General features: G+C 44.7%; 1 protein-coding gene across 2 annotated transcripts; it reads right to left on the bottom strand.

Annotated features, from left to right (window-relative positions):
- Positions 1-5,239: 5,239 nt before the first annotated feature.
- On the bottom strand, positions 5,240-14,215 carry tbx18 (T-box transcription factor 18). 2 transcript variants are annotated; one of them, XM_029850026.1, is made up of 8 exons: positions 13,790-14,215; positions 12,556-12,715; positions 12,244-12,345; positions 11,144-11,315; positions 10,760-10,927; positions 10,163-10,227; positions 8,856-8,950; positions 5,240-8,372 (listed from the first exon to the last, which is right to left on the bottom strand). In XM_029850026.1, the coding sequence occupies exons 1-8, from the start codon at positions 14,010-14,012 to the stop codon at positions 7,831-7,833; spliced, it is 1,527 nt and encodes a 508-aa protein (XP_029705886.1). In that variant the 5' UTR covers positions 14,013-14,215; the 3' UTR covers positions 5,240-7,830. The 2 variants fall into 2 exon arrangements, with proteins under 2 accessions (XP_029705886.1, XP_003976198.1); XM_003976149.3 differs by having other exon boundaries at positions 5,242-8,372; positions 12,556-12,718.
- Positions 14,216-16,308: the final 2,093 nt, after the last annotated feature.

Genomic DNA, 16,308 nt, shown 5'->3' with positions numbered 1-16,308 from the left:
ACTCAACTCCACTTAAATACTTGAGAAAAATATTAACTTTCCCTTTAAAAATGAATATTACAGTCCGGGTTTTCCTGTTTTAACGCGTGCATAAATGTTACCCTCTGGCTTTGAGAGTCGTACAGTGATGATCTTCTTGATGATAACTTATTTCCATCTTCCCGTTCATCATTTTTCAGTTTGTGATGCTCTTTGAATGGCTGATACCTCACCTTAGCTGCTATAGGATCGCTCCAGTGTCACACATTTTACGAAAAAAGGTCCACGATCAGCTTCAGCACATCCTCAAGTAGCTGTGGGAGTCGCTCCCGTTTCATGACCGCTTTACCGAATTTGTTGTACTATTCCAACTATTAGGTGAAATATGTCCATGACTACTTACTGCCATGATCAGACAACTGGTATTTTATTGTGCTTGGTTGGAAGCCAGGGTGATTGACAGCTCTAACTGGGTGGTAGGAGGCAGTGACAGCTCCGTCGCTGTGGAAACAAACACAGCAAGACGGCTGGCCAATCAGAACATAGAGAGAGCCTCGGGGATTCATCTAACACATGCTAAAGATTTCCTCAGGACTAGAACACACATAAACACACAGGAGATGCACGACTTCTATACATCATGTTATTTTGCTGGATATTTGGGTGTATATGTGTTAGCGTTTATTTGTGTGCGTGCGTATGTAAGTGTGCCCGAATGTGTGTGGAGTTAACGTGTGTGCGCGCGCCCCGCATGGGGTGGGGGTCTTCTGTCGACGCTGTCTCCGGGTCGTTGACGTAGTTGTCATGGGAGAGTGCTCTCTTACACACACACGCTCACGAGAACAAGGGTCAGCTTGTATTAAAAGAGCAAATAAACGAAGCTTTCCACACCAGCAGCCCACCGCAGACACAACGAGCAGACAGGAATCGAACGTGCGACCGGAGGGAGCGTGGGTGGTGGGTGTGGTGGAACCATCGGGATGCTCATTAATTACCTGGAGGACACGAGGACAGCCGTGGAGGTACTGGGGTGATCAGTTTACCTGACATTTGACCTTGTATGGCTCTGTTATACGGCACTTTATTATCTATAAGTTCCCACCTTCATCTCAGTCAGCACCAGTTTCTCTCCTCGTCTCTATTCTGTCTATTTTTCTTCCTTTCTTCCCCTATTTTTGCTTTCTTTTCACATCTCATTTCAGCCCCACCGTCTGTGCTCCTTTGTATATTTATTTCATTCTCTCTCCCTCTTCCTCTTTGATGTCTCCAACCCTGACCCTTTCTTCCTCATTCTTGTGTGATCCAGCTGTCATAAATCGCCGTCTTGTTGGCCGCTGAAGTGTGAGGAAGGGCAGATGCAATGCTCGCTCGCAGCTGTTGCAGGTTTTCCCAGGTCGGCCTCGCCGCGCTGCCCTCTGTGCTGCTGCCTGTCAGCCCTACAAGCAAAATATACAAACCACCAATACGCTTTATAGCATTCAAACCGCTTTGATGTCGGCTTTTTTTTGTCTAATGAGTCAATGAGGAGTTAACTCACCTCAGGAACAATGGGGATGAATCAGGCCGTCTTTTTTAACGCCGCCACACATTAAAGCCACGGGCAACCATTAATGTGCTCGTGAAATCATAATTGCATCATGATGAGACGTGGGTGATGCGACCCAGTTTTGCATGCTTTGATGCAGCGTCCGACCGTTTATGTAGCCAACCACATTTGGATTTTTAACATTTTCTTTCTCATTTTCTGACTCTCTAATAAATTAACTATTCGGTAGTCGTCTATTGTTGCAGTGCTCCAGTGCAACCTAATGCATTCAAGATGTTTGTTTTTACTGCACATGTGCAGCCACGTCAGATTCTTTGACCCAGCGTCTCCACGTCAGAATGCCAAATCCTCAAATAAGAATATTAAGAGCAATGGTTACTGGTGTGCCTTTGTGGGACAGCTCAGCTTTCTGAGTGGATGGTGTTTTGCTAGTTTCCAGGTATCTTCTTGCCATCCCACTCAGCAGATACCCCCCCACCCCACTTACAAACAGTCATGCACCCACCAGCCCATCCCAGGGCTGGTCTCAGTATGACCCCATCACATTTGCACAGTCTCCTGACTCATCCTGCACTGCCGTCCTGCTGGAAAAAGAAATCAACTCTCTCTCTCTCTCCCTCTCTCCCTCTCTGGCTCTCTCTCCCTCACCTTGGCCTGGTCAGCAGTTTTTACGTGACCTCAGAGGGATCCAGACAGAAGAGCCGAGTGATCACATCATTATTATCACCTACCAGGATAAACAACTTGCGACCTCTCTCTTCCTCACCCCATTCTTCTTCCCCGAGTCCCTCCTTCCTCACTTTCACTCCCTACTTGCTTCCTCCCCTCCTCCTTCCCGTTTCTACCCAACCCCCCTCCCAGATGAGTGAATAGTGATCATGACTGGGATTTCATCAGCTCTTTGCACGTCTCTCCTCTATTAAGATTGATGGGCTGCCTGCTATAAATGAGCATGCTAAGACTTAGACCGGGCCATGGTCACTCAAGGGCTGCAGCCGCACAAACACACATGCACGCTTGCGTACGGGCTCTTACACGCAATGTGAGTGTCAGAAAGTCAGGACTGGGGCACTATTTTTGTTTCATGGGAGCAGAGCTACGCATACAAACACCCCCCACTGGTATCACTCTGTCACCCATCTTCAGTGGCATCTGTTGTGGATCCGTAGCCTCCACATTGCTGACCAGTAACGAGCATTGCACCAGTGTGTAAGAGCATTGATTCCACAAATGATTGCTAAAGTTAGTAGTATGCTAAGGACACACAGCATTTTGCAAATAAAAGCTACTGGAAAGAGTAAACTGGATGATTTCTTGTATATTTTCACTAGTGTTGTGGGATATACAAGAAATCACCCCAGTTTACAGTGATCGACAACACTCCTGGTAAAAACATACTTTTGTGCATTTTCCCTTGCGTATTTGATTCTGAGCAGGTGATAGGGCCAAGTGTACATTCAAGAACCCCCCACACCCCAAAATAAAATTCCTCAACCTTTACAACTGTCCACGCGGGGCAGCTGTGAACAACTGATGTTCTGCTCTTGCTTAAAACTTCGCCAGTGGGCTCATAAGGGTCGTGTCCGCATGTCTGAAGATTTGATGGACATTTATGAGACGTTCCAAAGTATCCTCTGAATTTGGCTGGATGCTCAGTCTGTAGGAACTTTTTCCGTGTCGACAACACTTCATGTAATAACACTTAGTGTAATTCTGTGTCAACTTAAAGGAGTCGTTGAAGGGGCTCGTCTCTTTTTTGCTGTTGACTGAAGGAAAATATTGCACGATAATTATTTCTCAACATGTCCTTCCTAGATCAGAGTTCACCAGGGGGGTCTAATAAAGGAGTGCTGGGAACTATCTCCCACTGAGTCGACCATAAATCAGCCGAGCTGGGGAGATTTGATGACAAAGATTTAACGGTAAAGAGACACCATGAGCCTCAGATTCTTGCAACTGTCATCAAATACCCGCTGGACCATTAACAGGTCACGCAGGAGGGGCCGAGCTGAGCCTGTAACATCATCAGCTCGCCCGCCCTCCTCTTGTCACCAGCTAAAGTCGGCCCAGAGCACAGGTGCGCTCTGGCTAGAGTGGCAGTGATACCAGAGCTCCGGTCCTCGCTGCCATCCATCGGCCTCCATAAATCTTTAGCTCTTTAAATTGAGAAATGCTGAAACTTGCGTGATTGAAGCGACCCCCAAAGTGACTTGCAACATACCTTTAGCGCTCGTGTTGACATGTATTTCAGGATTGTTAGGAAAAACCTTACCACTTTTTTTTCTTTCGGTGTCAAAATGTATTTATACGGCAGACATGTGTCGCACGCACAATTTCAACCGTGTGCTTTTTGTTTGCACTGTTGCTTTCTCTTATTTTGAAAAGGGCTTTGATCACAAGCAAATCATCATCATTTCTTTGCATGATAGAACGTATCCAGAGCTGGAGTTGATTTGACTTCCAGTTCCTGCCGCTGCCGCTGCAGAGGCTGCAGATTTCATCGACATTTTTGGGAATCTGTTCTCGGCCGTTCGTCTGCTTCAAACAAAGCCCTTTTCTTCTCACAGCTTTGAGTTTCAGCCAAACTTTATTTTGTATTGTCAGCGCCCGACATGACCTCACCTGTGCGCCGTATGCCTGGCCATGGACGGCGGGCCGCAAACTCCTCCGAGCACGTGGTCGCATCATCGACCCATATGTTAATACACAGCTCAATCACACAGGACGGTAAAACCACATTACTGGCTTCTATGCAAATTCTGAGTTCTGTGTTGAGAGCTGTGTGTAACCGCTGCCTTGAGGGAAGAACAGAGGCCGTGGGTGTAGAAGAAAGATATGCTAAAAAGGTTTATTTTACATTTGCCAGGAACCAGAGAAGGCCAAATCTTCTGCATTCAGGAAGCCTTTGAAAGGATTACCAAATTTCCCCTGCTTGGCTTTTATTTTCATGTGGTCATTGCTTCGTGTTTTTCATATCTGATGCAGCTTAATCTAGAAAAAGAGAGTGAAAGGGGTTTTACGGACCGTAAAACACGTCTCTCGACTGATATATTGGTAAGTAATAACAAAGCTGGAGTTTGAGCACCCGAATCAAAACTGCGATGATTTTAAAATACAGCTTAAATGAACCTTCTCACTCTGAAATTATAAATAACCGCGTCCTAACTGGCACACACACACACACACACACACACACACACACACACACACACACACACACACACACACACACAGACATACTCTGAAATGAAGCCTGATGTCAGCTTTGATTTGATGCCACGCTGCTTTGGGAATATGAAGTATCAGGATGAGACGGTAACAGTACACACTGCATTTATGTGGGACTACAGTAATGTTAACAGTAAATCACTGCACTCTGCTTTTGATAAGAAGAGACAGTTAAAGAGAGATATATTGGACATCCATCATCCCATGCACTGTGAAATGTGTTGTGATGATATATTGAGACCACATGATAAATAACATACTTTAGTTTTGGGGGGTTGCGCAAGTCAGAAATGCTGAAGGATGACTTCCGTGCACGCCCTATTGATTTTAGCACACATCACAGAATCCACACAAAATATAAAGCTTCTTTATTGATTATATGAGACTCAGACTGAACCAGTCTATTGCTTCTTGCCTGTCTATATGACTAATTTCACATCATGGATGTTTCATTGTTTGAGCTCCCCCACACACACACCCCCCATGATCTCCCTGACTGTGGTGAAGACGTGCACGCTGTCCTTGTCGTCCCCTCCTGCCCCTCCTCCCCCTTGGGTGGATAACGTGACAGATCTGTCACGTCGGCACCTGCTCGTACACAAGTGTTAATGTCCCCACCTCAGCGAGAATCGGCGATCCTCCGACACCCACTCAGGAGCGTGCTCGGCTCCATACGTGGCTGCTACCGATACGTCTGCAGGCTCGACGTTGTACCTTTTCAAAAGCAAAATACATTCAGCGATGACTGTGTGAGACATTCGCATATTTGCCATGCATGTGTGCGTGCATGTGTGTGTGTGTGGGTTGGAGTGTGTGTGGTATGGCTGCACCAGGCAGGGGTCCCATCCCCTGTCACTCAGAAACAACAAGCCAATCATTCCTACGGTCTAAAATAAGCTGCCCCCCCACCCCTGTCTGTCCTCTCCCGTCTCACATGTGCTCTTCTCATCAGCACTTCTCACCTTCAGAATGACAGGAGACCACTGAGGGAGGTGGGCAGGAGGAAATCAGCAACAGAAGAGAGAGAGTCAGCAAATTATGGGATGCAATTTCAACTTAGATGGTGTGAAATCAATTAGGAGCGACAAAAATATACAGCATGGCAGCAGTTTCCAACTCCTCAAAAACAGGCCTATGTGACAGATCTTACAGGGAGCTGTAACCAGAGAATTTTAATTTTTGGCAAAATCCTTCATTTTTATCCACGAAAACCAGACAATTTATGGAGCCATAATGAATAACAACACTGAGGGTTGAATTTGGGCATTACAAAAACCCCACTGTGTAGTTTTGGTTAGCAGCTAAAGTTTATAAAGTAATATTTTAGAGTTTTCGGTTAAAGACGTGATTTGTTTGTCTTTCCCAGAATTTATTTGGTGGTTTGGGGTCCTGAAATCTTTGATTGCTTATTCAGGTGTTAGCTTGGACTAACATCATGGCGCTTCGGTGACAGCTAACAACTAAAATAAAATCTCAGCTCGTGCTTTCAGCAGAGTATAAGTTTATAGGAGGTGTTGGTGGGGGTCAGTTCTCAAGGATCTGTGTGAACTTTAAGACTGTGGGGTCACGCACTCGCTGACAACCTAGCCCACCATTTTTTCACACACACACACACATACACACACACACACACACACACACACACACACACACATATCTGCACCTTCACACCCACATTCAGCGCACACCCCTCGCACGCCTCGTGTTTTACTTATTAGCTTGCTGCAAGGCTGTGAGCCTTAAAATATAATATGCTAGTTGCCGGCCGGTGTATATGTGTGTGCTTTTGCCTTGTAGTGAGGACAAAAACTTACATTTCAGCTGCAAAGTAAGGACATTTTAGGGGTAAAGCTAAAGGTTGCATTATGCTTAAAAAAAGTCCTCAAATCGATAGATACATAAACATATGTGTGTTGTGGGCAAGGATTTTACATCTCTGGCAATACTTGAAACTCTCTCTTTCACACGTGCACATACATGCGTGTGTGCACACATGCACTTACGCATGCATGCGCGCACGCACACACACACACACACACAAAATCATCAAAATCTGCAGGTTTTTTCCACGTGGAAATATATTGTAGGATTGTGAAGCCTTAGTATAAACTGTGACAAGAAAGCACAACTGCCAAAATAAAAGATATAAAATCAGTTAAATTAGTAAGATATCGATTACATTTTAACATGGTGAAACAAATAGATATTATTTATTTGGCTCAAAAGGTCACAAAAATGTCCTCTGGAGAAGGCGGTGCCGATATAGTATGTCTGACCAAAGAAAAGCATTTTGGAGAAGTTCAGGGTTGGCTCTGAAGTACCTGACCCAGTCTAAAGGGCAGAAGCAGGTGCATTTGGTTTAAGTGCGAAGGGTCACACAGCCTTTTATATACAACCCCCCCACCCACCCCCATCCCTGCTATATACAGACATGTGGCACATAAGCAAAGATGTACTTCGGTCTGACATTCAAACAGCTGCATCGTGTTAGCATCTGTCAAACCAGACACACTATGTAAATCAGTCCATCATCCATCATATTCCCACAGCTTCAGCCTCAATAGTCCAAAACTGTCACTTGGCTCTCCAGCAACCCCCGTTGCTGCAAAGATGTCATTATGTCAATATGTGACAAGTGACTCTGGTAAAGCAGTCAGAGTGGTGAAAAGGACCTGGATGTATTGACTTTGCCTATATATTCCACGGACTTGAGCTACAACTAACTGCCCTATGTTGAAGGAAGTCAGATGGCATGGCCGTCGCTGCGGGGCCTTCTGAAGTGCTTGATTTGGAAGCCTGGGCCAGCCCAGTTTCTTCCCATTTCCAATTCTATCCCAGTTCAGTCGCTGTTCTGAAATTTGATGGATTCCTCATCTGAAGCACCATGTTCTTGAAATCCCTTTAGCTTCGTGCTCACACACAGTGGCTCGAGCTCACACTCCACTTTTTGTCCAAAGTTCATCCGCCTGCTCGTTCAGCACTTGGATGATCAATTCGTCCTGAAGCGAGAACAACTTACACCCGTTCCAGGGTGTCATTTTGTTTGTCGTGACAACCCTACATGTCTGGTTTCAAATTCAGCCCATGTGGGCCGTAACCTGCGAGGCCCCACCTCCAGGCTGGCTACCTGCCAGTCCTAAAGTCCGCGAGTCAAACAAGAAGCCTTGCTGTCCTCCGCCAAGCACGCCCAAGCTGTCCGTTAGAGTCCCACTGGGAGAGGTGCCAAGGAAGTGACTCTGGTGAGTGGCAGTGGCAGCAGCAGCCATTTTTTCAGGACTGGCTGCAAGGCGAGGTGAGGAAGGAAATGTATAACCATACAGGCTGTAGGGAGGTGTGTGAAGTCGAAGCCCAGCATAACCCTGATGGGTGGGGTTGGATAGATAGCCAAGCTGAGTGGTTGAGAGAGGCAGGGAACATAGTCCTTCACTGTCATACACCGGGGGACCCCTGGGAGAGGGGAAGGGCTCCGGGGGGTTACTGTAGCGGTGGAGAGGATGAGAGGGTCGGCTGCAGGTGTAGTCATTCGGGCTGAGGGCACAGACCTGAAAGGGCGAAGAGCACGGGGAGGAGGAGAGCAGGTGAGGTGGCGCTCCTATGCCTCCATGAGCTCCAGGTACCCCTGCAGAAACAGAGTCAGGGGGAAAATAAGCCTTGATGTTCCTTCATGGGTTTGTAGCAAAATTCCACATGAAAACTGATGCATCTTGCTGACAAGCCGCCCAGATCAGTGCCAGATTGGTACTCAAAGACGGCCAGTGCGTTTGGAAACTCTTTAAAGTCACTAACCCTGTGGCTCACCGAGATTTTGCTGCATCCAATTCAATTTCTAGTAAAATAAACGTGATGACAAATTGGCATCAGCCAATTGGACTGCAAGGTTACTGGCTTTCCAATCGAAAAATGGCAAATTCTTTTGCTCCCTTGTTGCTTCTATTTTCACGTTTGTTGTTGGAGAACAAAAATGCTTCTCTAAAACACTTTCACTCCATTCCAGCAGTGTTGGAAAACTCATTAAGAGACTCATAAGATGGGTTTTGGAAGCCATTAGCAATATCCTAATGAAGCGAGGCGCTCAACCAGAGATCTTCCTATGGTTCTGTACCTTGTTTGGCCATGCCTGGGATGTCTTCAAACGTAAGTGTCCGCAGGGATGGACGCCAGAACGCGTAAGATTCGACCAGCGCCTCCAGGCCCATCCTGTAAACAGGCATAAATGCAGACGTTAGGACACCAGAAGATAAGATAAGCCATCACCAAAACACCCGGAGCAGCTGCGCCTTTTCCCTTCACATGGTTGTGCATTTCGCCAACCACCTGGCGGCCATCTTAGTCGCACACGGCGGCCCTTGTACTGTTTCCATGGACACTGCTGGTAATGAGGGGCATAAACGCTACATCTTGATTGGCTGCTGCCAGCCGGGTGCTCGGAGGTAATTGCTTTCACACAACTTTTATGGGCGAATCAGGACGAAGGAGCAGGAAGCCACAGCAAGGATTTATGAGGTGGGACTCCCCCCCCAATCTGCGCCTACCTCCTCCTTTAGGTGGGGCAGAGGGTTGCTGTGGCAGGATAATGCAAGTGATCTGTTACCCCTCGTTAGCGTGAGGATAAAAGTCCTCACCCCCGCCGGGTTGTAGCCACGGTGATAATTTAGACAAGCTGCCTGGAGCGGTTCTGTGTGCTCCAAAGCACCCCATCATGGCAGAAGTTTATTTAGCAAACTGTTTTACTCTTCCTGTAATATTTAAGAGTTTTTCTTCAGCCTTCCTGAGCTGAACTTTTATAGGGTCAGCTGTCAGGGTTGTCCCATTTGCCATGCTCCACCTTCCTCCCTCTCCAATTTTGCACCCTCCACGTTCTTTCTCCTCCTCTTCCTCCAGCTCTCCTCTCCCGCCCCTCTAATGATTTCTGTGAGGCCTCAGGGGAGCGGCTGTTTGGAGACTGTTGGAGTTTTACTGCCGTGTTGTTTTAATACCGTGTTTATATATGTTTAGAGATGTGTTTATACAGATTTTCATCAGGAGGCTTTTGACTCATTATTTTGCTGTTGATGTTTATGTTCCTGAGGCTGGCTGAAATCTGACGCTCCATTTAGGAGCATCCGAGGTTACATTTTTCCTTCTCCCAGTGTGTGGCTGTGCGTGCATTTTTCTGAAATTTAACGTGCCTTTAAAGTTATCACTTTTCAATCAAAATTCACTACTGATTTGTCAAATTCAAATCTGCTCTCTTGTCTTTTATAGCACTTAGCCTATACCTGACAGCTGTTCTTCACTGTGCTTTACAATAAATAAATACAAAACATTGCACCTAATAAAGTCAAACACAAACATATATTATGGAGCCATGCAGCTGATGTAATCCATATTTTAGTATAAAGGAAACGTGACCTGGTTAAATGACCTTACCTGTTTCTTCCAGAGTCTCTGAAGCCTTTTGCAAATGGGTTTCTATCAATTTTGAGCCTCGTAATCTGCAAAGCAAAAATCAATCTTTCACTTATTCTCATTAATAGATCCTTACATTCACTTTACCCTGAATTAACAATGTGTTGTTGGTGTGTGCGGTGGGAGTTCCCATGCACGCTGTGGGCGGTGAACAAGACCCAGCTCTGGACATCACTACCATTCAGGCTGATTGTGGGTTCAATCCCACAAATCTAAAACTATTACCTTTCCTTTATTAAATGTCTGTCTTCATAGTTTAAAATGGAGGGAAATATATAAAACCACCCAGCTTCATTATTAAAATAATTTTAGAATAATAATTTCAATAAGCACTATAATATTCTGTAAATTTCCAAACGAAAGAGGTATTTACTTTTAAATGCAGACTTTCAATTGACCTAAAATCTCTCAACTAATTCCTCAGTAGTGCAGAGATCTTTTTAACATCACATAATGATGTGTGTGTATGTGTGTGTGTGTGTGTGTGTGTGTGTGTTGCCATTAATGCCTCACATTTGTGTTATTTAGTGTCGTTTGAGAAGGAAATGTGGTGCGTACCTGTTGATTCTGGTAAGCAGTGACAGTGGTGAACACGGTCTCTGGGAAGGAGAAAGTGTGGGTGCCCTCCCCAACAGGGACTGCTCTGACTGGGGATAACTCCTCTCCACACTCCTTGCGGATTACATGCACCCTTGGCTGGTACTTGTGCATGGAGTGTAAAATTATCTGAGCAGGGAGGGAAGAAAGTTATGTCCACGATCCACATGTCACTGCCCTTCAAAAATTGTAAAAACTGATTATTTGTGCGTGCAAAATTATTTTACCATCGTGTTTTTTTCAGAAGTTTTCACAATTATCAAAGAATATAGTTGTAATTGCAAGATTTAAAAAACCCCAAAACATCACGTAAATGTGTTTTTATGTGATTATTGTGACACATACATGTCCCTGGTCGTCCAGTTCGTTGTTGGTCAGTTTCAGCTTGTCAAAGCTGACCACCTGACGCATCCACGTCTCTCCGGAGGCCGGGGAGTCCGGGTGGATGTAGACCCTGGGCGGCACAGGAGAGTCCGCGTTCCCCGCTACCATCCACTTTGAGCTGTGGTACACGTACCTGCGGAGGTCAGAGAGGATGGGGGATTATAAATCCAGAAAATCCAGATTATTTTTTCTGTGCTAAAACGCATCTCGTGTGCCCGAAATCTGGCCTGAAAATGGAAACCCTTTTTGGAGAAAGCGCTGATGATTACGGGAACATTAAATAAGTCAGGTCTGAAGATTTCAGCCTGACCTGGGCTAACAACATATCTTCGATCCAATCAGATGTTGATCGCGCGCCCCTGTGAATTTTGTCCAGATGTCATGACGGATGTGGCCGTTTGGATTTTAGACCAGAGGCTCTTAAAACGTCACAGCGTAAAAAGGAATCCATGTGGTTATGGATTTGATTCAGCATGCAGCTATAAACACGACTAATTGCTTGGTCGATAAAGATTTCCATCATCACAGCCCTTGAACGTTTGGATAAAAACACGCAGATTTCCTGCTGCGCATTTGGGAAATAACAATAATAATCGTGACTTCTGGCACATCTCTCCATCTAAAAGTGTCCACGTGAAGATGATTTAGAATGTCTGTGATGATATAGAATACAGCGTGTGGTGGTTTGGCTGCATGGTGGCCGCAGCGTTTTAACGGCATTTGCTGGTTTGACCTTCCAGGGTGGAGAGGTGAAGCATCCAAAAGGCCGAGTCCAAAAGGGACGACAAAACCTCCATGACAAAACACTGGGGCCAAGCGCCATTTGTGGACTCTGAGCCGGGGCTGCACAAGTGGGAAAAAGTGTTCTCGGATCTAAATTTGACGGCGCGTGAACGAAAATAAATCTAAAAGACCTATTTAAATATCATAACTGTGCCACAATAATACCCCTGCTTTATATTTTCATATATATTTAATTCTTTTTTTTTTACTTCGTCCTTTCTTCCCACGATCCCCTTTTTCTTGTTCAGCATCGCGGAGTTTAACTGCGTGCGTCTTACCTGTAGCGTTTGTTGTCCACGGGGATTATATCCATGGCGATGTAATACTGCTGATGTGGGTCCAAACCCATAATTTTGACACGCATAGCGGGGAACATCCGCCTGAGAGGGAAACCAAATAAATTATGTGTCAGGGCCGAGGCACACGGTTCAATAATATTCATTTCCGATTTCTTATTAATCAAGCTTTGCATGCGTATTTGGAAACGCAGCAACCATCAGTGGTATTTTAAAATGTCTCATAAATGATTCCTTTCGTTTGTTTTTTTTTAAACTCTGCTCTCTTATTCCTGCATCATGCAGCCAGTTTACCTTCCAGCTTTGGTGATGATCATTTCTGTACCGATGTCGTGGAAGCGCTTCCACAGATCTGATCCCTGCAGGTCCACGCGTGTCTCCTCTCCGGTTCCACTAACGGGAGCCGTGCACAGCGATGCGGGCTGCGGACTCTCCAGCAGCGCGTCCTCGCTCTCTGCTGCACCAGCAAGTGGCGGACGAGGAGATTCAAATGGCAGAGTCAAGCGTTAATTACTTTAGAGTACGTATCTCTAATGTACAGAAAAGAGCTAAAACCTTAAAACCACAGGTAAGGAAATAGCTTATTCACATATTTCATGTGATTTAAAAAAAAGAAATTGCAAGACGTTTGCAGATTTTACTGCAGATTTTAATGATGTTTTTACTGTTACACGATTCTTTATTTTGAATCTTTAGATATTATTGCAAATGTGCCTTTCTGAAACACTCTAAAATACATGAATCATTTTAGTATTTCAAAGAAATAATGACTTCAGAAGTGGCAACAACAGCTCTGAATGTGCTTTTTTTTTAAAGAATACATTATCAGCAAACATTTCCAGTGTAAAATAAACGATAACGTGTCATTTCTAAAATAAATTGCAAACCTAAATTTGTGCTTACCCTTCGGGTAATGGTTTTAAATTTTATACTAACAAAACAGATTCACGGTTGTTGATTATTGTTTGTTTTTTCCAATAACACAGGCGTTACAGAGTATTGTGTTGCGGAGATTGGGAGTCCTTAAATGTTGTCCCAGCAAGTCAAACTAATAAAGAAAAGAATTTTGAATTTGGACCAAACTTGAAATGGGTTTTTGGAGGGACCAGCTCGGTTTGCGCGTTTTCAGCAGTTTGTCTTTACACGCTGCTAATTGGCGTGTTTATGATTGCGACACAACCCATAAAGTGTTCCACATTAGTCACACTCACACCACTCATATTGACTGGATCAGGGACGTGATATGATAAAAAGGTCCAGTTCATGACATTTCCCCCCTCGTAGGGTATTTCACTTTCTACAGAAGGAAGGGGAGATCAGAACAGAAACTCTATCGTTTTCAATATCAAGAAACACCATTTTAAATGTTTCCCCAAATATGATGCAACATTTTACGCACAACTCATGAGAAGATTTTATTTAAAATCTAACAGCAGGCTGTAACTGTTAAGGAATCTCGAACTAATAATAATTATTGCGTTGTAGTTGCAGCAGTGTGATTCTTCTTATTATTATTGTTTTAACTTACGGGAGCCCACGCTCGCACACTCGCTGCCCCGGTCACTGGCGCACGCTCCGTCGGCCCTCAGTGCCGGGCTCTCGGTGAGCTCGGACACATCAGTTCCGTCGTCGGGGGAAGCAGCATCCTCTCCAGCTGTCTTGCGTCTTTTTTCGGCTCCGATCAGCGCTTCCACTGAGAAGGCGTGCGCCTTAACGCTGAGCGCGCACGGGGACCGCCGTTTCTCTGCCATTTCTCCGAGACGGCCGACGGAACGACGAGGCACGTTAAAAGTAGAGAAAGTCCCAGCAGCGGAGGTCCCAAATGACAGTCCAGGTCGGTGTAGGTTCCTCGGTATCTCCGTCCCCGCGACGCAGACAGCAGGAACCGGAGTAAGCTGCAGAAACGTCTCCGTTATCCGTGAGGGCTGTGCGGACTTTTGGAGAGTGTCAACAACCCGAGCTGCCTGCACAGCCAGAGCGAGGGATCTGTCAATCACAGGGCAGAGCAGCCAATCGCCACCGATCACGGCCCCTCGGAACTTTTTTCGTGGTCCCACCCCCTAAGGGGGCTGTTGGAGCCGCCATATGTGGTAAAAGTTGAGCCGGTGATTGACCATTTCTCCATGCTTATTGAAGCTCCGGGGGCGTCTCTCTGGGGGCATTAGAGCGCATTTGCACACAGCGGCCTGACATGGTTTGCATATCTGCCCATTACTGGGCAGCATCCAGCGTGGGGGCAACTTTAGTCTTCCTGAAAAAGGGTTCTGAAAAGGCGCTGGAAACATTTCTCAAACGTCTTCGCAGAATCACTGCAAACAGGTGTGTGTGTGTATGTGTGTGTGTGTGTGTGAGAGAGAGAGTGTGTGTTTCTGGGTGTGATATTAGAAAAGCATCTTTTTAAAGTTGTTTATTTATTATTACCTAAAGTCTTATATATTATTGCTGTCGGTTCTTTACTAAAATGACGTTAAACTGATTTTTGACGTTAGAAATACAGCAACATCCCAACAATGGCGTTGGGGGCCCATCCAGAAGCCTTTGTTTTTTCTTTCGGCCCCAGAATTTCTGCGGTCGGCGGTGATTACAAGCATGAAGGGCCAAGGTAAATGTTCTCAGACTTTCAGAGTTTATACGGTCAACCGACCAAACAGAAGAAAAATGTTTTTATTTGTTTTTGTGTCTTTTGTGCTCTAAAGACGGCAAAATTCTACAAAAGCGCCCAACAGCAACAGACACTGTGGTTACAGTAAAATATAAACATAACTGAACAGAATCTACACAGGTTTCTTCGATTTAATGCCAACTTTTGGGGGTAAACCTTTTCCATTTAATGCCAACTGTCAATAAAAAAAAAATTCAAGTCGTTATTTCAAATCAAGTCGATTATATATGACCAAAATTGTTTCATTTTCCGAATTCCTGATTAAGATTAAAGATGACATGAATAATTAAATGAATCTTGCTAAAAACCGTTAAAGGTTAGCCTGGATTTTTGTCACCTGCGTAATGGGAAATAATGGCCAATAATGGCGCGTAAAGAGGCTCTTTGTGGCGTTTACGGCTGCAGAAGTAGCTCTAAATAAACATTGTTTGTGGCGTGTGAAGGTTTGTGATTTGTTTCGTGCGTAATTGCATCTTTTACTTGCGTTTTGTGGATCTGTGACTTTTCTTCAGGACCGCAGCGCCTTAATTCCGTTTTATGCTGTTCGTGACATCATGAGAATTCCTTTAAACTCCTCTGTTGGGGTCAGGGAGCTTCCTTCCCCAACATCACCGCAGAGCTGAAGGCCTCTGAGCTGAGCTGCTCAAATAAACAACACGTCGTCGTCGTTTATTGACATGCATTTAATGTAAACGACTGAGGATGTCAAACAGAAGGTTGCGCCCATATCGGCCTCCATTATCAGCGTTTCTCTTCCCGGGAGTATTCAAAAATGTTTCAATTAGCCCGGGAGAATTAAAAGGTTCAATAAAAGCGCACAAGAACGTCGAAGCGTCGACGCTCACCTTCAAAAATCAAAAGTTTGTGTTGAAAACCGAAAAAACGGGGGGGAAAAAACCCTAAATAACGTCAAAAGGAGTCACTATTAAATTTTAGTCAATATTCAAGTTTAAAATTAGAATATTGCTTCAAAATATTTATTGAAACACGACGGCAGGGCAACTGATTACAATAAAAATGTAATTATAATGATGATAATGATAGTAACAATAATAATCGTTCACAGTTTTCATTTACTATCATTTGTTTCTGCACAGTTTTATCGGATATGTTTAAAAATCCTGTTTTTATTCAACTATTTGATTTATCATTTTTCCTCATCTTTTGTAATAGATTACAACATCTGATAGCCTTGCCTATGAATGCATATCAATGCCTTGTTTTAGAGAGGTGGAGTAAATATTTGAAGTGGATTCGGAGAAAGTGAACATCGGCATGATGAGTTTGATGAGTAGAGTTCCATTTCCGGACACTCCTGTTCACCAAAGGGCACTTTGCTCATCAGTTTCAGATCTCGGTTGGTTTCTATCTTGTTTTTCATTTTA

Source organism: Takifugu rubripes, chromosome 16 (assembly GCF_901000725.2).
Source record: "Takifugu rubripes chromosome 16, fTakRub1.2, whole genome shotgun sequence".
In the NCBI taxonomy this organism is placed as follows: Eukaryota; Metazoa; Chordata; class Actinopteri; order Tetraodontiformes; family Tetraodontidae; genus Takifugu; species Takifugu rubripes.
The sequence above is the reverse complement of the archived record's forward strand: the minus strand, read 5'-3'. Positions and strand labels throughout refer to the sequence as shown.